Source organism: Pseudorasbora parva, chromosome 3, assembly GCF_024679245.1.
Source record: "Pseudorasbora parva isolate DD20220531a chromosome 3, ASM2467924v1, whole genome shotgun sequence".
NCBI classification, from domain to species: Eukaryota; Metazoa; Chordata; class Actinopteri; order Cypriniformes; family Gobionidae; genus Pseudorasbora; species Pseudorasbora parva.
In genome coordinates, this window is record NC_090174.1 from 24,285,001 (window position 1) to 24,312,636 (window position 27,636).

General features: G+C 37.7%; 1 protein-coding gene and 1 long non-coding RNA gene across 4 annotated transcripts in view; one reads left to right on the top strand and one right to left on the bottom strand.

Moving 5' to 3' along the window:
• The window catches only part of arb2a (ARB2 cotranscriptional regulator A), a 264,254-nt gene extending 253,377 nt beyond the window's left edge, over positions 1–10,877 (top strand). For all 3 annotated transcript variants that reach the window (XM_067438216.1, XM_067438214.1, XM_067438215.1), the window contains exon 11: positions 8,909–10,877. In XM_067438216.1, coding sequence (XP_067294317.1) covers positions 8,909–9,057 — 149 coding nt within the window. In that variant the 3' untranslated portion in view covers positions 9,058–10,877. The remainder of the gene's footprint in view (positions 1–8,908) is intronic.
• Positions 3,378–26,675, bottom strand: LOC137070779 (uncharacterized). Its single transcript, XR_010904327.1, has 2 exons — positions 23,692–26,675; positions 3,378–6,261 (listed from the first exon to the last, which is right to left on the bottom strand). It is a non-coding gene; the product is annotated as an uncharacterized lncRNA (long non-coding RNA).
• Between the last annotated feature and the right edge of the window lie 961 nt (positions 26,676–27,636).

Genomic DNA, 27,636 nt, shown 5'->3' on the forward strand with positions numbered 1-27,636 from the left:
AATGTACTGTTTTGCACACACTCTGTTCATATTCTCAAATGTGAAAGAGGAAAGAATAATAATAAAAAAAAAATAATAATAATAAAAAAATGACATTGACCAGAGAGTTAATTGTGTCAAATGATGCACATGCAGTGATGTTTGATGTTGTCAATAATTTCAGTGGAAATGTGAAAATGTTCACGCGGTCACCCTCGCAAATGTCCCCATGTACTGAATCCAAATCCATTGACGGTTTTTGGAGGGCTTTTGTCTGCAGTGCCAATTTCATCAAACAGTATCTAACACCTCTCATCTCTGTATGTGCAATTTTGCAAGTGATGTGCTGTGTTATTGTACACTCTTGACACGCTGTCTTGTGCTGGTGCTAAAGCCTGTGTGAATTAACCCTCTGTGTACCTGCACAGTGTTGATCACACATCCTCATTAATCCTCAGTTCATTTGCAACAGCTCTTATTCCACCCTCTTTTTCTCCTTTTTGTCAAATCAAACGCTCATTCATCCATGTTCATCTTTTCTTTTTAAAGAGTTGAAGACGATTGACTTATTATTATTGAGGAATTTATATAATAATATATTTTGCCAATAAAAAATATTATGGAAAAATAAATGCACCATGTGTGCATTTATGACTAATAAAGTCTACAACGGCTATACCATTTTTATATATTTTTCTCTTTTCTTTTCTTATTTTGTTTTATTTCGTTTTTTCGACAGGTGTTTACCCCTCACATTCTGCATTCAGTGAAATACAGCATTTTTTGAGAAGAAAAAAACAACAGCGTTATAGTTTAGATTGGGGAAGATTGTTTATTTATTTATTCAAAATGAAATTCTGTTTTGTCTGGTACAACGAGAACTTGTCATCTGTTTTACGTGACCAGCATTATTTAAAAAATGTTTTTTATTTGTATTTTCAGAAAATAAATAGAAAAATAATGTGTTACTTATTTGAAAATGTAGCTTGTACATTGCAAATGCATTAAAAAAAATTGTGCTTGGCAGTCGATTAACCATGATTATCTTTACATAATATATGTGTATGTACTGTGTATGATTATTATCTATATATAAATGCACATGCATGTATATATTTAAGAAATATAAGTTATATTTATAAATAAGAAATTTATGTTTATAAATCCAAGATCAAATGTTTTGCATTATATTCCTGTTAACACTGTGAAGCTGCTTTGAAACAATTGGACTTGTAAAAAAACGCTATATAAATAAAGGAGATTTGATTTGATATTTATATATACATAATAATTATACACAGTACCCGCAGATATATTATGTAAACACAAACTTTTGGGTGCGATTAATCGTGATTAATCGATTGCCCAGCACATACACACCAAATTGTAACCTTATTATGTAGCATGCATTACTTGATACCCTCAATATTGATGTCAAAGAACTATTTGTAAGTGCTACGAAACACATAAGTGCTAAAGCAGAGTTTCACCTTAACCGTAAGGCTTCGGTCACTCTTCAGTTAATGAATATTCTAGTTCTGTAATGATGATGAACTGAGGCTTAGGAGCTGTTTGCACTCCGGGTCCTCTCCGTCATTCTTGTTTATTTTTCGTTTTCCCCTCTGGAGTCGGCTCTGACATCTGCAGGCATTTTTATCAGCGGCTAACTTAATTATGCTACTGTGGACTTAGGCTATTTGACTTGCTAACAAATTAGCCCTCAAATTAGCCTTGCTATCTGTGTTTCTTCTCCGCTGTCAGGGATATGGTTTGTCGTTTCTGAATTCCTCTGTGATTCTTGATTTCCTTTATTACAGGCTATTCTATAGAGGAGCAAACACAGTGGGCACAGTCCGACTGGATAATGGAGCGCTAGTCTTCTTGTGAAGCTCTAGCCTGGGCTAATGACTAGCTTTAGATGGGTAAAACGGATTCAGACACCCAAGCGCCATCATTAGATTTTCTTTCCTGAATACTCACAAAGCTGCAACAGTATAAGCCACTGCCAATAGTTCTGGGTGCCTTTGGTGGGTACAGTAACCCGCAGTATGATTTGACTTAGTGTCCCCCAGAGTCTCAAACACTTGCGCTACACATCCCACACTGGCCCCTGCTCTCCGGTTATCTCGTAAGACTCCATTCCAGCTCTATAAAACCTGGCGTCTTTATTACAGCTAAGTCAAGGCGCCCACTCTCTCTCTCTCTCTCTCTCTCTCTCTCTTTTTCTCTCTCTCTCTCTCTCTCTCTCTCTCTCTCTCTCTCTCTCTCTCTCTCTCTCTCTCTCTCTCTCTCTCTCTCTCTCTCTCTCTCTCTCTCTCTCTCTCTCTCTCTCTCTCCTCTCTCTCTCTCTCTCTCTCTCACCACCGCTGCAAGGGAGGAGCAGCTCAGGGACACACACTGAAATGTGTTCTGGAGCTCATTCTCTTGCAGCCTCTCCTCTCTCCAAACTTGAATAATGTGAAAAGAGTGGAATGAAACTTCATTTCATAGCATTCGTCTCCCTCTCTCCCTTCATTCACTCACTCTTTACCCCTCTCGTTTTGTTTCCAACTTTATAAGTGAATTGTAGGTTCTCTCAGCAGGCCCTGAAGCCACACGTTCGCTTTCTCATTTATGGATGTGTAATGAGTTCTGCCTCTGTTTGCTCTTACAACAATAACAAGTAAAGTAATTAAAAGAGGCAGAGGAGGGGGGGAAACAAGGGGAACCCAACGGCAGGCAGGTCCTACGTTCGGGCAATTGACAGAGATACTTTTTTGTTGTTGATGAAATCGTAGGTGTGCATGCATATTTTTTCCTATTTGAATTTTAAGTGCTTTTTTTTTTTTCAAATGCATTAATTTAATTAGATACAATGCAAACATGGCATGCACGCTCTAGTTGCAACGGTAATATTGGCTCCTGGCGTCTGACTTGAAGAGGGATGAGCCGTGTTCTTGGAGGGCAGTGGGTTTATGCGTTGGGGGAGTGACGGGTGGGGGCTGGCTATAGAGTATATTTAGATTTAATTAGTTGTGTTACGAATCGTAGCATCTCCATCAACGGAGAGCCGCGCTAGAACGTTGACACCTGTTCTGGCCTCGTTTGTCCTCGAGCCGACTCTCTCAGATCACCTCTCAGATGTTCAGGCATGCATGGCCAAACCGCCAAACCGCTAGAGCATAGAGCAAACAAATATCAGAGAGCGTTAGGACTGGAAATCTAACCCCTATGCCAACAGGGACACAGATAGCAAATAGACTCTGCAGCCTCATGCAAAGTATAGTTTCCCCATGCTAGTGTTACTCTGACTAGTTCATTCTAGTTTGGATCAAAAGATAATTGTGCAATGTATGTAAGGAAGACACTCACTCACACGCGCGCGCAAACCGCAACTGCAAACAATCACGCTAAAACAATTAGAGGTTGGAATATTTTAATTACTAGAATATCAGATAACTGTAATTTTTCAACAACTGTGTAATTACAACATGTAAAACGCCTGGCAATGAAATCAAATAATTCCGACAAATAAATAGAATATGCCAGTTGTGCTCAATCAATTAAGAGGCGCATTTGAATGCCACGCTACAGATGGAGACCAATTACAATCAGCACACTTTGATACTTTTTACTCTCTCCGAGTGTTACTCGCGGCGGTGCTTTGACTGCTCATTCACTCGAGCATCGTTCACTCATGAGCATTTTACCATCACACACGATTACCATTTGTAACGCTTTTGGTGAGGGGAGAAAAAGGAATTGCCGATAGCTAAAGCCTGTCTGTCTTGATTTATTGTTGACACGAATGTTGAAAGAGTGCTTGTGTTTGTGTGTGTTCGCGCGTGGTGTGTGTGAGTGAGGGAGAGAGAGAGAGAGAGAGAGAGAGAGTGAGTGAGTGTGTGTGTGTGTGTGTAAGCGTGCTTGTCACCCAGACACTATATTTCAAACGCTATTTGTCACAGTTAGATCAAAGAACTACTAAATTACCCTCAAAGGTATCCAGCTGAATCATGTAATGGTTCATTATAAAGATTTGGATCTGCATCTGGAAGACGTCTTAACGGGGTAGTGAAATATGAAGCTTCATTATTACGAATACACTGGTCAAATGGAGTCGTGTGAAGTAACACTGATAACAGTGGCCTGGTGTGAGGCCTGGTGGGTTTGTGCTCACACTGTGAGGTGCATTGTTAAAGATGAGGATATCAAAACATAGCGCGTGTGTATACATGAGCATTATTACGTTGCGAGGCACGTCAGGGTCGTGTGGATGCCTGCTGGAGAGTTTTCACTCGAGCTAGTTCAAAAGGTGCAGCTCTCTCTCTAATTGCACAATCACACATGCAGAATTCATAATTATGAGGCTCACAGAAAGCACAGCAGTTTGTACGTGTAATTTGATATGATTTTCTACAGTGTCATCTTTAAGAATTTGGGTGTTACTGAATTTTCAGGTTTAGTACATTAAAGTAAGCTGTGTTTGTGTGTGTGTGTGTGTGTGTGTGTGGGGGGGGGGGGGGGGGTGCTTGTCTATTTGGACTTTTTATTCATCAAATAATCCTGAAAAAAACAGAATGATTTCTGAAGGATCATGTGACACTGAAGACTGAGTAATGAAGAGTAATGGCCGATTAAAATTTTGCATCTCAGAACTTAATTAGATTTTAAAGTATATTTCACAAATCTGTATTTTTTATCAAATAAATGCAGGCTTGATAAGCATAAAACACGTATTATGTTTCCAAACTTTTGACTGGTTCTATATCTATCTATCTATCTATCTATCTATCTATCTATCTATCTATCTATCTATCTATCTATCTATCTATCTATCTATCTATCTATCTATCTATCTATCTATCTATCTATCTATCTATCTATCCATCCATCCATCCATCCATCCATCTATCTATCTATCTATCTATCTATCTATCTATCTATCTATCTATCTATCTATCTATCTATCTATCTATCTATCTATCTATCTATCTATCTGTCTGTCTATCTGTCTGTCTGTCTGTCTGTCTGTCTGTCTGTCTGTCTCTCTGTCTCTCTGTCTGTCTGTCTCTCTCTCTCTCTCTCTCTCTCTCTCTATATATATATATATATATATATATATAAATTATTAATTTAGATTTTTTTATTTATAAATATAATTGTTGTTCTTTTAAAATACATACAAGTATTTATTTATTTACTGGCCAATGCATTTTGAATTTAATAAAATGGGTAACACTTAACAAAAAGGTCTCATTAGTTGACATTAGTTAATGTATTAATTGATATGAATTAATCTTGAGCAGTTTATTTGTTACTGTATTTGTTAATCTTTGTTAACGTTAGTTAATAAAAATACAGCTGTTCATGGTTTGTTCATGTTTACTAACTAATGTTAACAAGATTTTAATAAAAAGATAAATAAATGCTTTATAAGGGCAGTTCATTATTAGTTAATGTTAACTAGTTAACTAATGAACCTTATTTTAAAGTGTTACCATAAAATGTAATTCCAAAACTGAAAAGCTGATTAATAATGTTATCATGGGAAATAAAAGTAAATAATAATCAGTTAATTTTGTTGATTGTCATAATCGCCATGTATTGTAATTGCATTCTAAAAGTTTTGTCATTGCTTTAATAGTCTCTTTCCCAATTGCACGTTAATGGGTTTTTAATAGTAGCATGCCATTATTTGTAAGACATGAAAGGAATTATAAGCCCTATCCCTCTTACTTTTAAGAACTCCAAACATTTTTTTAATAAATCCCCCAAATGAACAGAAAAGCCTGTGAAAGAAAGAAAAAGAAGAGAAAAAAAAACTAAAGGACCAGAACAAGAGCCTTTTCCTACTTCTATGTGGCTCTCTTTATTGAAAGATGACATTTAATCAATGGCCACCTCTTTAAATGGCATTCGTTTAATTTGTGGGCTAGCCAGGCACGGCTCTCCTCTTCCCCATTCTTTGTGTGTATATGCGAGTGAATGACGTAACCGTGACACGACGCGGCACACATACACTATTGATTACATTCAACACATCTTGGCAATTAAGAGATGGCAAGGTAGGGTAATAAAGGGTCATTAGTGAGGCATGCTTGTGAACCCTCATCAAAGGTGATGTCGCCGGCAGGGGCGGAGCTCCCGCAGGGTCGCCACGGGGGCTCGCCGCATTTGCATATCTGCTCGGAGACGCACTGTGGCTGACCCCGTGGCTGGGATCAGTATGAGTCGCTCTCGTCGATCAGGGGTTCACCACAGGTTCAAGGTAACAAAAAGTGAACCCTTCGCCATTAATTGGTCCTGAAAAAAAAACAGAGAGAGAGAGAGACAAATAAAAAGGTTAGTTGGGAAAGGTGAGGGGGCCTGGAGTGGAGGGAAAGTAAAGGCTGTCTGCTCCAAATTGGGTATGAATTATAAATAAGAGCAGTGGAGGCAATGTCTTCTTCTCTAGAGTGGTGTTGTGCCAGGACCTACACCACTAAAGAGATTGTTTGGGCAGAAGGTATCGACTCGCTGATCGTCAGCTTGGTAAACTTGACCCGAGGCACTGATCATTGGCCGAGCTAGAAAGACTCAACGTTCTGATACACACACACACACACACACACACACACACACACACACACACACACACACACACACACACACGCACACCTCTTTCCCATCACGCCACAGCTATCTTCATCAATACTACCCAGTCTGGGGTCAATGTAATAAACATGGAGGTCAATATCATGGCCATCTGAGTACACTTTTGGCATGGGCCTTAAAGTTGGTCTTTAATTGGATCCCTCCGGGCAAGTTCATGCACCAGTTGCAATGTGGTGGGAAAAGAATGAAAAATCATGATTGAGGGGGAAAAGCACTTCAGTCTTATCCTTTGTTGTTCCACACAAACTGATACAGACGTATATCAAGGCAGTCGCGCGCTTTAAACTACGTACATTGGGAATGGTTCAAAGTGGGATTAATCTAGCCGAAGGTCTATTCAACCGTTGTCACAAATAGCCCAATATATAAACAGACCAAATGTACTTCTTTGGAGCTTCCGCGCCAGACGCTACCTGTCTGAAAGTGCTGCATTATGAGGGCTTTGAATGGCTCTTGTGGGACTTTGAAAGGTCTGATGAGGACTTCAGGTGTACATGTCACTTCACCTGGATCCAATGACCCAAACATGGGAATTCTTTAACCTGCTGCCACAGAGGGAAAACTGAGCCGTTTTGTGGATTAACTGATAGGTGTATCGAACTCGAGAGAGAAAATGTAATCTTCCATGGATAGTAGCCTTTCCATCCATTGTCCTTAAGTGCACAGTTTCTTAATAGATGGAAACGTTGTGTCTGAACACAGCACATGACACTGAGTCCAAAGATTTTGCTTGGCAACAGACGTACTAAACTATTTAGAGTATGAACGGTCCTCACATATCACTCTCATCATCTAAGTGCTCTAGAGACCTCAGTAGGAAGTGTTAAAAGTATAGTGTGGCCAAAAATTCTATCATCATTTATTCACCCTCATCCAAAACCTGCATGACTTCCTTTTTTTATGCAGAACATTAACCCTTAAATGCTTGAATGTTTAGCCAATCATTATTGCCTATTCGGGTCTTTAGCGACCCAGAACTTATCTCTACCTGTAATATAAAACTCCCCTGATATTAGAGTAAGAATTACAGAAAAATAAAATAAAGAATGTTTTGTTAGATTGTGTAGCTTTGAAGGGTTTGAGCAGATGTTTTATTCCATCATCGCTGTCCTCATCAGAGCTCATTTCCCAGTACATTCAGCATCTGGCTCATATTCGCCATCTCAAACATATTCTCAAAACTATCATTTTCAACATCTTCAAAATCAATATTTTGATCGCTGACAGCTTCTTCACCAGATCCACCATCAAGTGGCAGATACACTAATTGCGTTCAGCTCTTGTTCTGCAGTAAATCTCTGAGCCGTTTCATGTTTTGCTTATGATACTTCCTATTCTTTTGTTTTCTGCCTGCGCTAACTATGAGTGGAACATCACTTCATCGTTGTGCATCAGACATTTCCACCTTGTGAAATGAAGATGAATTGCACTTATTCAGTCATCAAAGATTAAATTATTGTTGTGCAGAAAAAAATATACTTGCACTGTTACACACCTCGGGTCATTAGATAACCAATTAATTTTTTACAAAAAATGAATGGGAAAACGGGTATTCTTTTATAAATGTATTATTTATTTTTTCTTATTGTATTGTTTGTAATGAATTGATTGAGAAGTACTTAGAACTTTTAAAAAAATTGAGGAAGAGGAGGGTAGTGAGGACCATTTTGCACCATCATGTTTCTACAGTTGCCCTAAACGGACAAACTTTACAGAGCGCTAGTCACTCCGCGCTCTCTCCGACAATAACATTTTTGTCCTGTGTTGGCTACCATAGCGTTGGTCAATTGCAATTCGCAACCTCACCACTAGATGCCACTAATAATCACACTGCACCTTTAAAAAGACAACTTTTGACCCCATAAAGATTCATAATAGTAAGGGTTCTAATCTAGGTATGAATATGCCCTATATTACAAGTGCAAAGTTGTCCCAGAGTACTACAAGTTGTACAATTTCTGCACATTTTTCTGACAGTGTACAAATAAGGGTTGGTGTTAGATTTCCAAATATCTCCTTTTGTGTTTAGAAGAAATAAAGTCATAGAAAGTGAGTAAATAATGACATTTTATTTTATTTATTTTTATCAGGGACAATACACAGTAATAATACATAAAATCTGTAAACAGGCACCATATGTAGACAACACTGGCTAATTTTCATCTTTTCATTGAATTTTTTTGTGAACTAGTATATTTTATTATATTAAATTATAAATGTGGCTTATTAGCTTTACTGTGATTATAGACACTTATTTTTGTTTTTCACGTCCACCCTCATGTTCTGTGTTTTGCAGGTACCGAGAAGCACGAGTTAACATCATGGAAGAGCTTCCAGTCCATCTTCAAGTTCTTCAGCAATGCTCTTAAGGAGCACGAGGATGAGTCCTCCTCCAGCCCGGTCACCACACGCAGCTCACACCGTACAAAACAAGAAGACTTATAGAAGTCTCACAGATCCCAAACCCAGTGCCCAGCTTTGTCATCCTCTTATAGTTGCTTTTCTCCTCTGTTCTTTTTTTATGAAATATTCCTCCTTGAAGCCCTCCTCCCAGTGTATTGTATAACTCTGAGGAGTGCAGGGTCAGCCTGTATACATCAGAATAGCGTTTTGCATTACTTCTGGATGAGTGCAACTGTCAAAGCAATATGGCTTCACTGCTTGTGCCTCCTGTGGGCCGCTGTGTGGATTTGGTGGTGGCCCATCGGTGGCCAGATTAAGGCTGACAGGCGGCGCCGCACACCGCCTCTTGATGCACCTCTAATTATCCTGACATTGTCCTGAACTGAGCTAATGCCTGGGAAGCACCTGCACACACACACACACACAGACACACAAGCACGTCTGGCAGGTCCTAGTGCCTGCCCGCAAAGTCTTTGTATCTCTCTTTGATTTCCCCCCACCGTTGTTTCTTTTTGACCGGGGTCTTACTTGCATTTAAAATACTGGAGCGCTAAAGGAATTTTGTATATCGGATGCTAAAGGCTTACGGGTTGTTTGTTTTCGTACATCTAACACTTTAACAGGAAAAAAGCAACTTGCAAACTCACACATCCATTCAATGGCTATCTTAAGACTAGATTAAGAATGACTACAATGAAGTAAGCCATTGACAGCATGACAGATTTAACGAATCCTCCTCTGTTTTTAAATCCCTTTAAGAATATCTCCCATTAACAGAGCAGATATGTCAGTGTGGGAATATCTTCCAATGCGTCATGATCAGGGAGATTGAATGTTATCCAAAGTACAAAAGCCATTCCTTAAGATGTTTGCCGATGTAACCTGCCCTTTCTGCAGACCCCGTGACTATTCGGACTGTTTTAACACCTCATTGACATCCTCTGCTAAAGCATGTTATGTTACTGTCTCAGCCAAGACAAGAAACATTGTCTCCTGGACAATGTGGTATTAGCAGAGGCTTAAAGACATGTCGCTCAGGCATGTCAACAGATCACTCTGCTTTAGCTTGAAAAGGCATCGCTCAGTAAAAAGACCTCCTGTCTCATCACTTTTTAGAAGTAGAATTTGCAATTGGTTATTTAGATTGCTTAAGGTTAGCTGTGTAAATAGTGCTTTGTGCATATTTCAAATATTATTTTTATCCAAAATAGAGATGCAACTATATGGAAGAAATGCAAGACCCTTTCCCAGATGCTTTCATGTTTTGACACTATTTTTACAACGAATTAAACTTTTAATATACTTGCAAATAGTCATTAGATGCCACTGATCAACTGCAAGTTGCTCCTACTGTCTAGTTAAAATGGCTTTACTCCGAACCCCGATATTGTTGCCTTAGGAATGCACACACAAAGTTCATCTTTCATTTTATTTTTATTTTCCAAGCGCAGACTGACAAGCCATACGTGAATGTCACTCGCGCTAAGTGCAGCCTTAAACCAAATCGAAAACCTAATTGGTTTGTAAATTATGACTCGTTTTAACAATTCATATTTTAATCGACGAGATTCTACGTTTTATTGAAACATTTTAGTCGTTCTGGAGAAGTTGTGCTGTTTGCTCCACAAGTGTAATTGTATGAAGAAGTTTTTTTTGTTTTTGTTTTTTAAAATCGCTTTCGGTGGGAATGCATTCAATAAAAACATGATCATACTTTAACTTCACTTTTCATAAATCGTTCAAATATGTTAGTCTTTGAATTGATGGCAGTTTTTTGCCCAGATTACTTCGTTTCCATATCATTTAAATGTAATAATGATCTCCATACTTGCTGTAATTAAATAAAAATCTTTATAAAATTGTGCGTGACGATGTTTGATTTTAATTGTTGCAATGATGAAATGCTTCATTTGTATGTATTTATTTTCACTGCACCTTTGCGAGCAGTTTGATAGACATATCTCACTTTGCACTTGAAGACACCAATGCACAGGGTACCCTTATTTACAACGTAATGATCGTAAAGGCATCACTTTCAACCCAAGAAGTTGTCGGGTTAAAGTTCAACCTGACGGGGGAAAGATCCTCGGAGCCCGATAAAGCCTGTTGCTCCAGCGGCTCTCCTCTCAGCTCTGTTCCCAGGGAAGGTGAGCCTGCTCGGAGAATGACTCGCTCTTCTCACGTATCAGCTGTGGAACTCTATCACGAAAGCTGATATTTGTGTCTAGATCGAGCCCAGGCCTTTACAATGAGACCAATGTTAACCAAAATAAGTGTCAGTCAAAGACAGAGAAGTATCGGATGAAGCCATGTCTATAGCACCTAGAGTTTTTATGTTCCAACTGACTTTTTTTAGACCTTAACTCATGAACCCCTCTGAAATTATGCCATAGAGAGGCTATATATCAACGAAAAATAATTCTTTGTAAATGAGAAAATGATTCGCGGTTCGTTTCATACCTCAAAGAGATTGTAAAAAACCGTTTACCTTTTGCTATATTGAAGAATCATTACTGAAGAGTATTACAGGCGGTGTAACTATAAAGAACATTTCAATGTACTTTTTACAAATATGAATTGTTCATGAAAATGTCAGAATATGTAAATTGTTTTTAAACTAATGCAAATGTATATCGTAGGGCCCACTCTGTTTTGTTTATTCTCACATGACAACACAATGGTGTCTTGAGCCACACTGACTTTGAAGAAAAAGTTTTCACCTAAGTTTAAAAAAAAAGTTGATTCAGAGTTTATATATATATATGTGTTTGTGTGTGTGTTTTTATTATTATTATTATTATTATTATTATTATTATTATTATTATTATTATTATTATTATTTATAAATAATCAAGTTAACGTTTCTTCTGCAAAAATTCCAGATTTTATAGTGAGGTGTTTTTATTTATTTGTATTTTATTTTATAATTAAGACAGTTACACCAAATATACTTTTCACCCACAAAAAAAGTCTTGTAATTCAGAATTTTTTTAAAATAATAATAATAATAATAATAATAATAAAACATGTTTATCAAATAAGTGTATTCAAGTCATGTTAAATTAATTTATTTTTAAGAAACACATTTGAGTAAATTAAGCGCCGCGCCATATAGACACACGATACTGCCTTAAACATAACTGTATAAAATAATTTGAAAACTTATGTTAACCTCTGAATAAGTATAGACGCTATAGTAATAGTAATAAATCCAAGCCATGAATACAATTACAGTTTCCAAACTTTCCACATTTAAGGGTTTTCTTTCTTTTTAACTAATTTAGTGATTTAACACCGTTTTAATTTGTAAAGCCTAACGTGTGTCAACTGTTAGTGGGTTTGAGCAAACGAATGAGAGTTATGCTGGCAATGTCTAAAACTTAGCTGTATCTCACCTACGAATTGTCCTTCTTTAAACATTATGGAAATGTATTCATTTCATCCTCAACACTTTTTATCATCACACTCCCATCCACAAGAGTCACACTTAACTGCAAAAATGACGTTGTATTTGAAGGTCTGTGACGTTCCTGATTGATATTTCAATTTTATCTGCGTTTTGTCACGCACGCTCTCGTCTCCTCCCATACTCTCATGAGCCGCCAAATATGAACTATTCTCAAAGAGCCGAGCACTTGCTGAAGCTGGACTGTCACTCCTCCAGCCAGGCCCTTGTCTTCGGGAGTACTTCACCAGATCGCTGTCAGATCTCTATTTGCATAATTATATGCTCGGTTTTGAAGGGAAATCTAGCCCCCAAATTTTACGGGTCAGCAAACGGCAACAATCAATGTTTTATTGTGTCCTGGAGAAAAGGGGAAAAAAACTCAAATAATACAACTCGCTCTCAAATTCTCTCTCTTTTTAACACTTCAAACTAGAGACTTTGTCTGTCTATCTATCTATCTATCTATCTATCTATCTATCTATCTATCTATCTATCTATCTATCTATCTATCTATCTATCTATCTATCTATCTATCTATCTATCTATCTATCTATCTATCTATCTATCTATCTATCTATCTATCTATCTAATCTCCCTCACTGACTGTCCCTTTTTGATTGATTTGTATTAGTTGATATAACACACATAGCCCACACACCCTTTTTCTCAGCCACCCACACGCGCACCTTGGCTCCCTGAAGTTGCGCGTTCTCGTCAGTTAATGTCTTGAGAGGGAGAGATGTTTAGGGGAGATCACGCCACACAGAACTGGACAGCTGCTGCTGGCAGAGTCTTGGGTTTTAATGATTTCTTTCAGGTTTCTGTCCCCCCTTCTGTCTTGGATTCGGATATTTTTAGATAGACAAAGTGTGTGTGTGAAACTGAGTGGAGCACGTTGCACACAGTGGAGCACACTCCTCTTTCTTAACGGGGAAAGGGAAGGCAACTTTCATTGAGTTATGCGAAGATGTCATGATATGCACGAGCAGACAAAAACACAGAGATTCAATTTGTCCTGTGTTGCTATGCAGTGTTTTGGGAACACTTGCTCGAATTATTGCATTTTGAGAATAATTGTAGTACTCACATCCTGGGATCCCAGGTGCTTAATTTAACATGCCGACAGATCCGTTAGGAAAATAATAATAAATACAATAAAAGAAAGATATTTTTCTGGATAAATATTGTCCATGCTCTTGCTTGGACAATGATAAACGGACTTTGGAATTCAACAATATGAGCAGGCGCCGCATAAACTGATTTGAGCGCAGGTCAGACAACATAATGTCCTGAATTCAGTTTATGTGATGAAAGGGAATGGCGATAAGGCATCAAAACAATTATTAGCTCTGAATCAACTTTTATGTAAAGATAAATTCCCATCAAATATATTATATGTCATAAAACAGGACAGCGAATGAAAAAAAACCATAAAAAATAACTTTTTCCCCCCTGTAGGCAACGCATGTTCGCGTAGAGCTAATATTATTTTATAATAAATTTGATTAATTATATGATACTAACGTCAGCATAATACAGTGGTATTTGTATTGGAAAATAAAAAAGAAACATGAAACGAATCATGTTTTACGAATAAAGTTTTTAAAATATTTATTCAGATGTCAGTAGTCTTTGCCTAACGCATTGTCTCTGTCAAATGAATGTATTCGTTGTTTTAGTCTTCTTCTTTCGTTTTATAAGTATAATTAATATTAGTAGTAGTAGTAGAAGAAGTAGTAGTAGTATCGTTTTTAAATGTAAAACCGATGTTTGACCTGATATTTAAAGGGTTTGTGTATAGAACTAGCAAGTTGACAAATAATTAAAAATCAATAGTAGCTATTAGTAGTAGCCTAGTATTATTATAATACTAATAACAATAAAAGTGTTAATATTGGTATTAGCATTTATAAACATAGATTTTTGTCCATTTACCAATTACTTTTAAGGTTTGAAAACTAAGCGGACATGTAGTTGACTGCAGTGAGGTATAGTACACACCATTATACGTCTTCTCAAACATTTTTCGCCACTCGGTTCTTAATAGGGGGTTTTAAGAGCAAGGGCCAGAAGACCTGGACTTAAATCACTTGGTTAAGGTCACATAAGTAACCGGAGCGCTCGGAGCGTTACAACCTGTCATTTTACAGCTGGAGATGGAATTCCCACATAGGGTGCCAAGCGGGTCACCGTGATATCCAGCGACCCAGGGTTAGGACACGATAAAACCTGATCCTCTCTAAACAACAAGAGGCCTTTTCAATGAAACCAGACAACAGTGCCTAAAAACTCTTATTATGCACCACTCTCCACTTGATTCTATATGTGAAGGTTGAAGGAACGGCTGAAGGCCTCTTCAGTCAGGGCTGAGAGTCCGTTGCGCGCGGTTCTGTCAGAAGCTTATAGTACCCTGGTATCCAATCACGCATTATAGATGAGTCTCATCAAGCTTAACGGGTTCCTTGGAGGCTAAACACATTGGTGCGCGGTGCTGGTTGCTCCCACCTGAATAACCGGCGCGTTATTGCACAGCGCATCCTCATTAAGAAACGCCCCAAAAGATGAGGCTCTAAATTAAGTTACTGCCATCCAATGAACCCAAATTAGCGAGGCCACAGAGGTGCCCGTCTGACGGACTGCCGTTAAAAACAGCCTGACAGGCAACAAGGTATACAGAGGAGAGTGTGAGTGTGAAGGTGTGATATATATCGCACATATATGGGGTGATAAAATGGAGGAATTGGTCATATCCATTAATTGGCTTCCGATTCGTGGCTGCACACTCACGTTTAGGCCGTCTCTACCTCTCCTAAATGCAGTGATTTGTCTCACGCTTTTAGAGGGTGGTTCATACAAAATAGACAGCCTCTCTCTCTCTCTCTCTCTCTCTCTCTCTCTCTCTCTCTCTCTCTCTCTCTCTCTCTCTCTCTCTCTCTCTCTCTCTCTCTCTCTCTCTCTCTCTCTCTCTCTCTCTCTCATCTCCCTGACAACCATCCCTGCTTCAAACCGCTGTGTCCTTCCTTTCGACTACCTGTTCTTTTATGTCTCTATCTGAATCAGCATCCAGGATGAAAAACGCCACCCAGATTCAGCTATAGCTGATAGCATAACTTTTGATGGCAATGATGTGTACGTGTCGAGGTCTGTTATACCTGGGCGAACTGGAGGCGTATAAAATGCGCCCAGATAGTCTTTTAAGTCAGCTCGAGAACAATAGGTCTTTATTGTTTCAGGCGACTCCCTTAAAGCAAACCTGTCACGGAACGAGAAACTGACTAGGTTTCCAACGTGCAAGACAAACAGCGCTTCCTTTTCCCTTTATCTTAGACGTCAAAATGTGAGACTGTAAAGAAAGGTAACATTCCAACCAGATAAAATAAGAACGAGAGTTAAAAATAAGCCCAAATGTATCGTTTTATGTTCTGGAGTGGACCTGAGATTCGGAATGAGAGGCAAAAAAAAAAAAAAAAGTGCATAAAGAAGACAGAGGTGATCCCTTTTATTATTATTATTATTATTATTATTATTATTATTATTATTATTATGTTTTGTAGTTTTAAACGAAATGTAGGTTAATGTTGTGATGAAAATGCTAAAAGTATAATCTTAGTTGATTCCTATTCACCGCGAAAAAAAAGAAAATCAGACTCCAAAGCAAATTTATTCAGTGATTAAAAGTATCCTGCTAGAAGAAAAATGCATATGAATTTAATTCATAAAGGACATAAACAATAGTGAGATTTTTAATGAATGCGTTGATTTGGTTGGCTAAAATATTTAGTTTTGGTTGTTTGGCTATTTAGTTTATTTTCTTAAAGGCTTTTTATAGCTTTTAACGTCATAAATCAACGAAACCAAATGCTTTTTTTCGATGTTCAAACAACCGGAGTCAAATTAAATATTGCATATTCGATGTCGGAAATTGTTAATACATTTTTTTTTTAAATTATTATTATTGTTCGTTTTATTTATTTTTTAATACTGATCTTCGTTTAAAAAGATCGACAAATATGTGTAAACAATTATAACACATATTTATTAATCAAATAAAAAGAGAAAACGAGCACAGATAAGAAATACCTTTTGATATTATAGGTTAAACTTGTATTTAAGTATAGCATCTTGTCTCAATTCATTTTTTTTTTTAGCAAAAAAAAAAGAAAGAAACTTTGCTTGTTTGGTCATGCGCGTTATTCGTAACGATATTCAGATCACCATCACCTGCTATCTGGTGTGTTATCTCACCCTTTCTTCCCCGTCCATTAGCGGTCATGATCGCTCCATCACCGTGACAGAGGTGTGTATTTGCGCTTGGAGCACTGACTGTCAGGGTGGCTTGTTAAAGGTTGTAAACCAGTGGCAGTCTCCTGATAGAGGCGATGGCATCGATTTGAAACTTGTCCTGTCTAATTTGATAAGAGCACCCAGGCACCTCTGAATAGGACCATGGACAGCGCTCTCTGTTGACCCTGAACTCGCCCCTGTCTTTTCCGTAGGGGGGACGTTCACCTCCAGTTGTGCAAGTGATGTCGGTGAGTGTGTGAATGAGGTAGAAGCTGAAGTTGAAAACTGCAACTGTGTTTTATCACAGCTCCTTTAGCTGTGCATAAGATAAAGAAACCTCTCTAAATCTTTCTAAACGTGTAAAATTCTCCTCACTACCATCCACTCACTCGCGGTCCATGCGAACACAAACCCAAAGTCAAACATAGGAACTACGCTGCGATTTAATCTGACATACGATAAGCATGCGAATTCATACAGGAACAAAGCTGAATGGGGAGTCACGGAGAACTCTCAAGTAACGCCAAAGAGGCTGCGAGACTGTTCAGACGGAAGGGGGGTTCGCTAGTGGGGAGAGACTGTTTGATGGATCTCTACAGCTTTGAGACAGCTTGTTAATTAAAACCCCAAGAGATGAGCCTCTGGAGCCACCGTCCATATTAGAACATTGCTAACTATCCTGACAGCGAGCAATGTCACAAGCACGAGAAAGGCTTTGTACCCGCTTCTCAGGCAGATTTCGCTTTCATCTCAAGCTGGTGGGGCTGTAAAATGATGGTTCAAATCTCCCATATTTACTATAGAACAAAACGTTGTACTATAAACAGCAGTAACACTAAGCCTATAAATTATACTATACCTCTTGATAAGCATGTTTGGAATAATTTAATTAGTAGTAATGTATTAGTTATGGGTATTTTTAAGCAGGTATAACTCAGATAATTATCTCAATAAATGTTTCAAATATATATATATATATATATATATATATATATATATATATATATATATATATATATATATATATATATATATATATATATATATAATATATATATTAATTGATGCCATCATTTTTTTTTTACTTTAAACAACTTAATGTGGTCTACATTCTATTTACTTATAATTCACATTTTACCCAGCAAAAATAAAATAACATAAACAATAACATAAGCATACAGGAATATTTTTTAAAAAATATTTTCATAAACATTGCCATACGTCAGTGGTTCTGTGGTGAGGTTTGAGTGGGCCAGGAAGGACTCAACATACAGGAAAACTGTGGTGAGATAGGATACCACACTGTTTATTTTTTTAATTATTATTATAGTCAACGGACACAGGCTGTCACCATCAATACTGGATAAAATATAGCATACACATAAAAAATATAATATACGAACATAATGCAAATATAAAATTCTGTCAGCGTAAAATGATCAGTGTGGTTTATCATAAAATATTAAATACATTAACTGATTACTTAAGTGAATAACATGCAAAGGGAATATTAATATATAACATAAATGATATGTGGCATTTACACGTGATCTAAAACAAAACTGAAAACTGAACCAATATAATATACTTGTCATGTAAAACAGAAAGGGGTAAAATCATCTCTTTTTTATATATATATATTATGTGTAATTTTTGTGAATCCTGTCGGACTGGTGCTCCTCGTCGTCCGCTGAGCACTCTGGCATAACATTTAAACGACATCTTTAAATGTTCTCCACGTCGTGTGCACATTCATCAACGTCAGATATGGACAATCCACTATTTAGAGAAAGTGTAAGTGCTGCAATATATCTTCTTAACACTCGGGGGGAAACGCGTTTTTGAGGAAATGTGAATAAATCCACTTATTTCTGTCTGTTAAAATGTAATAATATAAAATTATAGGTGCGTTTTTGAGGAGAAAATGTACCGAGACTTGCAGGTTTTAAAACACATTTTAGAACGTTATTCGAACTGATATCTTCTTGTTTTAACATGGAAATTTATTGACTCTGCAGTCCATTGAAATATTGCTGAGTGAGTTGGATACAACTTAAAATATATTGAAATCATAGATTATTCAAAATGATAGCTAAAAATAATGAATATGTGGGGCGCTTTGTATGTTTTTTTTATTATTATTATTTACAGAAACAACATTTTGATAAATGTATCATAAAACGTTTTAATAATTCCATCAAGATGTTCATAGTCTATCTATAGCAATTAAATGGCCAAATCCCAAAGCAGCATAATTTACCATATGTGATATAACATCATAAAATAAAATAAACCACAAAATAATCCAAAACAGCCTGATCAACTCTAATTACATCTACTAATTAACCGCATATAATCATAGAATGTTTTTTTAATAATTATCATTTCACTGCACATTCAACAATATATGTTTTCCGAATCCAAAGTGTGAAGGACTAAACGAGAAAAAGGCTTTAAACTGTGTGTGGATGAACAATGGCAAACGGGAAAAGAATAAACTGAGGACCGTTTGTTCCTCTAACTGAGGGTCCCAGAACACAGAGCGCCATCTAGCAAATAAAGAGAGAAACAAACAGCTAGACAGCACCCTTTACAAGGCATGAGAACGCCAGAGCACCAACAAAGCCGCCATCCTCCGACCTCACAGGAATCCGACTACACGCAAGAGAGAAGTGTAAAAACGATATAAAACTACCTTCGGAAGAACTATTGTCCAGGGATCTTCTAGGAATAATAAAGCTAATCACTGGTCATACTGATCATGTGGAATAGGTACAACTGTGCATTATGTTCAATTATTACCAAAATAACAGTAGGCTATGCTTCACTTTAGAATATGGTGGTGACTTTGAACCGTGCATTATATTTAAAAGTTGATATACTTCTGCTACACTTCTGGTGAACCAGTCTGAATGAACGAAAGTACAGAGGATAATTATGCCGTAGTGGAGGCTTGTATATTCTGAGCCCAACGTGTTGACAATTCGTGCATCTTTAAGATAACCCTACATTAAATAGAAGTTTCACAAAGTCAGCTGCAAGGAGAAAAGGCTAAATAAGTGTTATCCAAAAAAAAAAAAAAAAGCTTATAAGCTGAATCGTTCACGCCTATTTCAAAATGAAAACTTCAACACTCAAGTGTTCAACACGAATACAGGACTATATGCGCAATAAATAAATAACTAAATAACTAAATATCTATCTAACTAACTAACTAACTAAATAAATAAATACATTTTCAAATGAATATACACAGAGAGGACCATCTGATGTTCACCTGCAAGGTTTTCATATACAGTTCATGCTTTGCAAACGTTTTTATTATCTACTAATTGTCGAATCTACTCCTTCATTTTCATATCAGTGATATGATAAGACTTTTTATTTCACTGGTTAATAATACTCTGGCTACATCGACAACATATCTTAAGATTTTGTTCTTAGCATGTTTTCCTAACATTTATCAATTGATAATTTATGCATGCAATGCAAATACATTTTAGTAATTTTCTGTATGAATTAAAGACATGGGCCTCGTCGTTCAGCTTGAAATGATTGAAAGGTCCACATGCGGATTGGCTGTATAGCTCGTCCAATGAGCCGTTTGACGACAGGCCTCATACAACATTTCCACATTTAGACACGCACAATCCCTCTTGCCATTTGCTATTTGTTTAAAAGATGGTTGAGTTTCGCGTTTTATAATCAAATATAAGAGTTACACGAATTTGCGTAACAAGAGGCTCAAGATGCGCTGCTGCACTGGAATTTAAAACTATAAAGGTTTGAAACACTGTCGCATTATTTTTAAATGTCAAAAAATTTGGCTAAGTTTAGTTCTTAGTATGTCTCCTAATATGTCTGTACAGATGTGAATGTTGGTAGTTGTAGTGCTTGTTTGCGGTGGTAAAAACTAAAGCAAACTTTGAAGAATTAGGCTACCCTCTAAAAGAAACAAGCTTCCTCTCCTCCGATTTTGCCGTTGAGAGGTAAGACTGAAGACGTGATGGGGTGTATTTGAAGTATGTCGAGCTTTGTGGTTGACTCCTTTTCATTGCCTGGCTACAAACACGCCTGCTCTCAAATAAGCCTCTCCAGACCCCTCCGCCTCCCGCCACCTTGCACTGAATGGTCAGCTGACCTCAGGGTCTTCGTCCTCTCTGTCCAGTTTTGACCGAATAAGCCACCTTCCCCCAGCCCTGCCACAACCAAATAGGATCCCTGCTATTCTTTATTGATATCATCAACGAATGCAAATGAATTTGGACGTCGGGGGGCAGGGGCTTGAATTTCAGGAATAAATACTGCACAGAGATAGCTCTACAGCGGATGGGATATTTGGGAGTGCCTTTGGTAATAGTTCAGACCTCCTTGCATTCGGATTAATTACAAAAAGAGGAAAGAAAGCAACACAGATACGTTTTCGTCTCTAATATGCGGAACACCACACCAGATTCAGATTAATACCATAAATTGCATGGATTGTTTTTAAGAGTGGAACCAGGTCATTCTGCAAGAACGGACGCACCTTCTCTCTCCCTTCCTCGAATCCTCAGACCGACCCCCATTTTTAGACATACACAGACAATCACACGTGAGCGCGCGCGCACACATATCTGAGCGCACGAAAAAAACTGGCTTTGTGGCTTAGCCAGTGGATGTTGAGAGATGTGGCTTCTTATCCATAAAGAAGACGTTTCCTAGCATCAGGCCTTAAAATAAGTAGCTATCTTCACTAACAAACAACGGCCTTTTAGATGTTTGAGTCATTTAAAATGACAACAACCTCTGAAGCATCCAATTATTTTATTTATTCATTATTTTACACACACACACACACACACACACACACACACACACACACACACACACACACACACACACACACACACACACACACACACACACACACACACACACACACACACACACACACACACACACACAATGTCAGACCTATGAACCGATGATAGTCTAACTATTTGAGGTTCTGCAACTTATACATTAGGCTACTGTAACATCAGTGAGTTCAGTGAGGGATATATATATATATATATATATATATATATATATATATATATATATATATATATATATATATATATATATATATATATATATATATATATATATATATATATATAATGCCCTATGTTCACGTTAGCCTACTGTATGTAAACTGTATGTAAACGTTCTCCATCATTGTACCTTTCACATTTAAAGTCATAGTGCAGTTAAGCCACTTTAGAAACGTTTTCGCGTCTTGTTGGAAGTGGGGGAATGCGTATGTATTTATCAAACGCACAAATTGCGACAACTATAGCCAAGACAGGCAGCATAAAGGGGGAAAAGGCGTGGGATCAGAGAGCCGTGGCAGGGACCAACACTAGAGCAAGAGAGATAATGCCTCTGTCAAGACCCGGTCTATATAACTGGGATGAAAAATATCCCTCGACAAAACGCTTCAGTCATTTATTATGAAAGAAAATGGAAGTCATGCTGAGAAATTAGGCAAATAAAAACGAAATTAGGGCAATATTAACCACAACATAATTCACCAAGCCTGTCAGGCCGCCTGCTGTGAATTAGTGAATAAAATGCTTGTTTATTTGTTATATGTTGTCTTTACAAAAATGAAATATGTATAGACAGACAGACAAAGATAGATAGATAGATAGATAGATAGATAGATAGATAGATAGATAGATAGATAGATAGATAGATAGATAGATAGATAGATAGATAGATAGATAGATAGATAGATAGATAGATAGCCACAAGAAGTGCATGTTGTCGCCTCTCTTATTTTAGCTGTTTATGGGGATAATAGCCTAATTTAGATAGATGCATATGAGATCATGTACTTGTTCATGATCTCAATAATTACAAACATGTTAATGTGTGTATGGACATGTGAAAAATATGTAGGCTATATCGAATATGGATGAAGCTGTCTGCATATGAAAAGTGGGTCATTGTTAATTTAGTCCCTTAAGCGCAACTGCAACAAAATGCTGCTGAGTAAAATTGGGAGTGTCGCTGGCTGCGGTAGCACAGGCGCAAACCATCTGTTGTGTATTATAAAAACGGGCAGTAAATATTGCTGAAAAGCCAGGACGTTATCAGGTATGTAGCAACGACATTTCTTTACTGCCCATGTGGTAAGGATCAGAAAACGTGCTTGTGTAGTCTATGTCTATGGAAACATATTTGCATCACTGAATAAATGCACTAATTACATGCGCTTTGTCTTGAAGATCTCACGATAATCTGACGTCAGCATGTTTACTGTTCTTGAAGGGAAAACTGAATGAAGAAAACCGTCCTCTGTCTCTCTATGAAAAACGTATTTTTATATCTAAGTAACAACCAGGCTTTTCATTTCTTCCCGATAGAGTACCGAAGATTGTAAGAATATTTAAAATCGTCTCTTAAAATCAACAAATTCACGGTTATCTCCGCGACTCTTAAGTTTTACATGAATTGCTGCTGAATATCTTGCCATAACCCGCTTATTAAAAATAACACGTATTTTATATTTCGCAGTTAAACTAGCCTACGTCTGCATCGCCTCGACTAGGTTACCTCTTGTTTCACGTTTCCCTTTCAAAGCAAACTTTCCGCTCCCAAAGCTCCCTTTTCCGGCAATGATTTATTTCTTCAGCACACAGACACGGAAAGCTGGCACTTTCGAGTTTAAATGCCACGTGTTGATTGATTTGTTGTTAATGACAGTCAGAGTCATACATACACGCACGTCGAGACATCCTCTAGTCTCTTGCTTTCCCACAGAGCTCCCTCCCTCCACCTCTGCTCTCTCCATCTCTATTGAGCTATTCTACCACAACGCGCGTTCACGCATCCTCTTCCACAGGCGCGCGCATCCGGGAGCCCTAACACACACGCGCGTTTAAGGGGGACGAAATGAAAACAAATTTTCTTACTTTTTTGGAGGACATCTGCACAATTCTTTAAAATCTTGCTGTCGCTGTCCCCACTCTTCGTCAAGACGCGCTGATAAAGTCGCTCTTCGGTGACTTGTCCTTTAATTTATGCTTTTTCTAGAGTCTGTCCCCTGTACCCAAATGCTTTGAGTGAACCGAAGTGCAGATTGAGACATATTGAGCCCCCTTTAAGGGGGATCATTTCATGTGGGAGGTTGGACGCAAAGTTTGGACCCGTGACTAGCATTCCGGAGAGACATGCATATTTTAAAACAACAAAGAAAGATAAAGACGGGATGGGTGGGAGTAAAAAAGAAAGAAAAAAAGAACTGAAAACTAACTAAACGATTAAAAGCTGTCATTGTTGGACAAGAATTCATCGCGTTTTTTATATTATTATTAATATTATTATTTGGGACTTGCAACAATTCCCTCGTGGAAAAAGTTTACAGTGTTAAGAAACTGCAAACAGATAGTTTTGCAATTTTTGCTAATTGACTGATTTGCTTATACCCAGCGAAGATCAGTTGCTTCGTGTAAAAAAAGTAAACAATTTGCGCCATTTTTGTTCATGCAAAAAAAATCCCCCATTTAAAACCTTTATTTGAAATGTTATTCGCACTCAGAAATCTTGATTTAAGTTTGTTCACAAATTATTTGCATTCATAATTAAATAATAAATATTTTAAACGATGTGGTTTTGTTTGTCTCTTTTATATCCTCGTTGCTTCAATGACAATAAGCCAAGTGAACTTTATTATCCAATGAAAAGTATGCAGAGCAGGAGATGTATGGCGTTGAGCTAGATATCTCTTTTACTTGTCAGTGGTCGGTCATGGGTATGGAATGCTAATAAGAGACCCCCTCTTTTCTCTGTCCCTGTGCCGTCTCATTCCCTTTCTCTCTGCACGCAGAAGGGATCGATAGCTGACCCGATGGTTTGGCCAAAGCTTTATTTATCTGGCGAGGCAATGATATTATCAGCCTTGAACGTTATATACAGCAAACGTCTACCTAAATCAACACAAAGGGATCGCTTACACAGCGATCTGTGCTTTCTCGCCTCCCTATACCTCACACCAGGCCCGACCACACACACACTCTCTCGAAGTGGAACACACATACGACACAACTCTACGGTTCAACTAAGTCACGCACGCACACACACACACACACACACACACACACACATGGAAGCACAGGCGTCGCCTTATGTTACGTTCACAACTGGGGATATTTTATATCCTGTTGTGTTGGATTTGATCCACGGCTTAAGCTCGCTGGGAGCTCTGTGGACGTAGAATTATGCAGTGATCATTGAGAATGTTAACAGAAATGTAGCGTCATAGCCTGCATATGGCCTCTGTGGCACAATGTAAACAGGCAATTTGTGTAATTAAAATGCAAAATGCACAATAATTTCAACATTTTTCAAACAACATCACCTTCCACTTGAATTCAACACTATTTATCTACACACAGTGTGCGTTTTGCACAATGGAGGGATAAATGCATAGATAGATAGATAGATAGATAGATAGATAGATAGATAGATAGATAGAGATAGATAGATAGATAGATAGATAGATAGATAGATAGATAGATAGATAGATAGATAGATAGATAGATAGATAGATAGATCTTGCATTAAGTCACATTAACAAGTTTAAGCAAAGAAATAACACCATGAGGTCCCATTCGCATGTAGGTTAATAAATGAAATTAAATAACACGTTTAGCTTAGTTTGACCAGTGCGATGACCAAAGGCCCAGATCCAAAAGAACACAAATGTCTAACTCCGTTCTTCCCCTCCACATAGACAACATCAAAACTATAAATTATGTCCGAATATCCTAAATGTGTCAGATAAACACTCGTACCTCAGTCAAGCGTGACTAAGCTAACATCGGTTACATTCCAAGCCCGCAGTGACTATTTATTTTTCTGCTGGAAAACTGTATGTGCCTCAGTCCCTTTGGTAGTCTTTCTAGCGAGGTAAAACTGCCATGCTAACCTCCTAACCCACTTTAGGTCTGAGTGGAGAAATCGACTGAAACCACTGACTGACAATTGTGAGTGCATTTAAAATGTACGCAGTAGTATTCAGATAACCGTGCATTAGTACATACCATAGGCCGACATGCATCTCACACAGAGACTAGAATAGCCCCTTTCTTGTTGCATATGATTCATGTTCTTTTATGGATAATTTTGCTTTGTTAATTAGGAACACATGGCACGAATGCAGTCCTTAGCAACTATTGCTTTATATAGCCTCAAGTCCAACAAATGTAAATCTCAATAGAATGTGTTCCTCTCATTCTGCTATTTCCCGTGAAAGAGAGGGAAAAAATCTTCAGGGATTTTGATCTCATTACTGCTGAACATGAAAGTGTTTAAAATTTCAGCTCAGTGCGATGGTCAACACTTTAGTCAAAGCATTATATAAGAAAACAAGAGCACAATTGCCTTTGTTGTCATATTTGTGTAATTTAAGGCCTACTGACTTTGATTAAAAAAATTACAACATATTGACTATATCAGCACACATTTATAGCTAGTCTTTGGTGAAAAATGTTTGGTTTCCAGCAACAAAGTCTCTCATCTTTGCCATCCGCAGAATTCCTTCGTGTATTGCATCCTTTTTTTCCTAATAGCCTAACCTGACCATATTAAATTCAGAGAAAACTTTGAGCAATTAGACGCCATAGTCACATAAAATATATGGTCACGCTTGCGTTTGACTTTTTAAGATGGAAATTCTTAACGTATGGTGGAGTCATTTGATCGTTAATTTCATCAAGCTAACATACCCTCCAAAGAGTGTATACAACTACAGATTATTATTGAAATTAACGCTGATTTTCCCCATCGAACATATATATTTCGAATATACAAATAAAACAGAATATTTTGCAAATATGGTTTCTTGCAACCGCTTTAAATGCTGAAACACAAATAGCTTTATATAAACAGGCTCATATATTATTCAAATAAAACATGTCAACGCCAGTATTACCTGGTTTACTGAAAAATAGTCACTAATAATTAGGCCATAGCCAAACCCGCATATCATTTCTGTTATAGGTCACTCTATCTTTCTGTGAAACAACTCATAACGAACTTGAATGCAAAGAGTATAGCGCTAATTACATTTTCTTTTTTTTCAGAGACATCGGGGTCAGCGAGAGTTCTTGTCAATGTACTTATAAAAACACTTCTCCGTTCCACCTTAAACATCACACGTAAAATGTATTTACTTGCATATGAAGGACAATCGCGCATGCATGAGCATCAAGTGAGTTCCTTTCATGGTTCTAAACCAATCATATGAGGCTGCACATGAATTTCTCTCTATCTCGGTACAATACATCACATTTAGTGCTCCTATCGACCGGCTTACATGCGGCATTATACATATCTTAGATTGATCACACATATAACTGCTGCTGCGTTCCTAGTGAAAACATCTGTCCTAACACAGATCCGTTCGCGATCACCTCAATATAATAATAGTCTGCGAGTTTAGATGGATTTGTTTGCTTTTTCTCTCCACTTCGTTTCTTAGAACTGTGGTGATAGAAGAAGAAACCCCCCAATGCCTTGTTAGAGGGACGGCATTTCTGTAGCTATCTTCCCTTTGACTATGAGCAAGCCTTTCAGTTCAGCCTGGGAAAAATATTAAACATTAATGCGCTGAAACAGGCATAGATCTTTGAACCAGTCGGCAGCAACGTCACAGAAATCGTATTCTGCTCACGATGCTGACTCCAGATAATATATAAAACGCACGTGCTCCCCAAAACGCGCACAGAGAATAAATATGGCACCAGAAGTAATCGAATGCCCTGCAATTGTAACGTGTGGGATTCTATAGGGGTTAAAGCTCTGAAACTCTTCTTGATGGGCTTCAGATTCTGTGTCAACATACAGATGAAACCAAC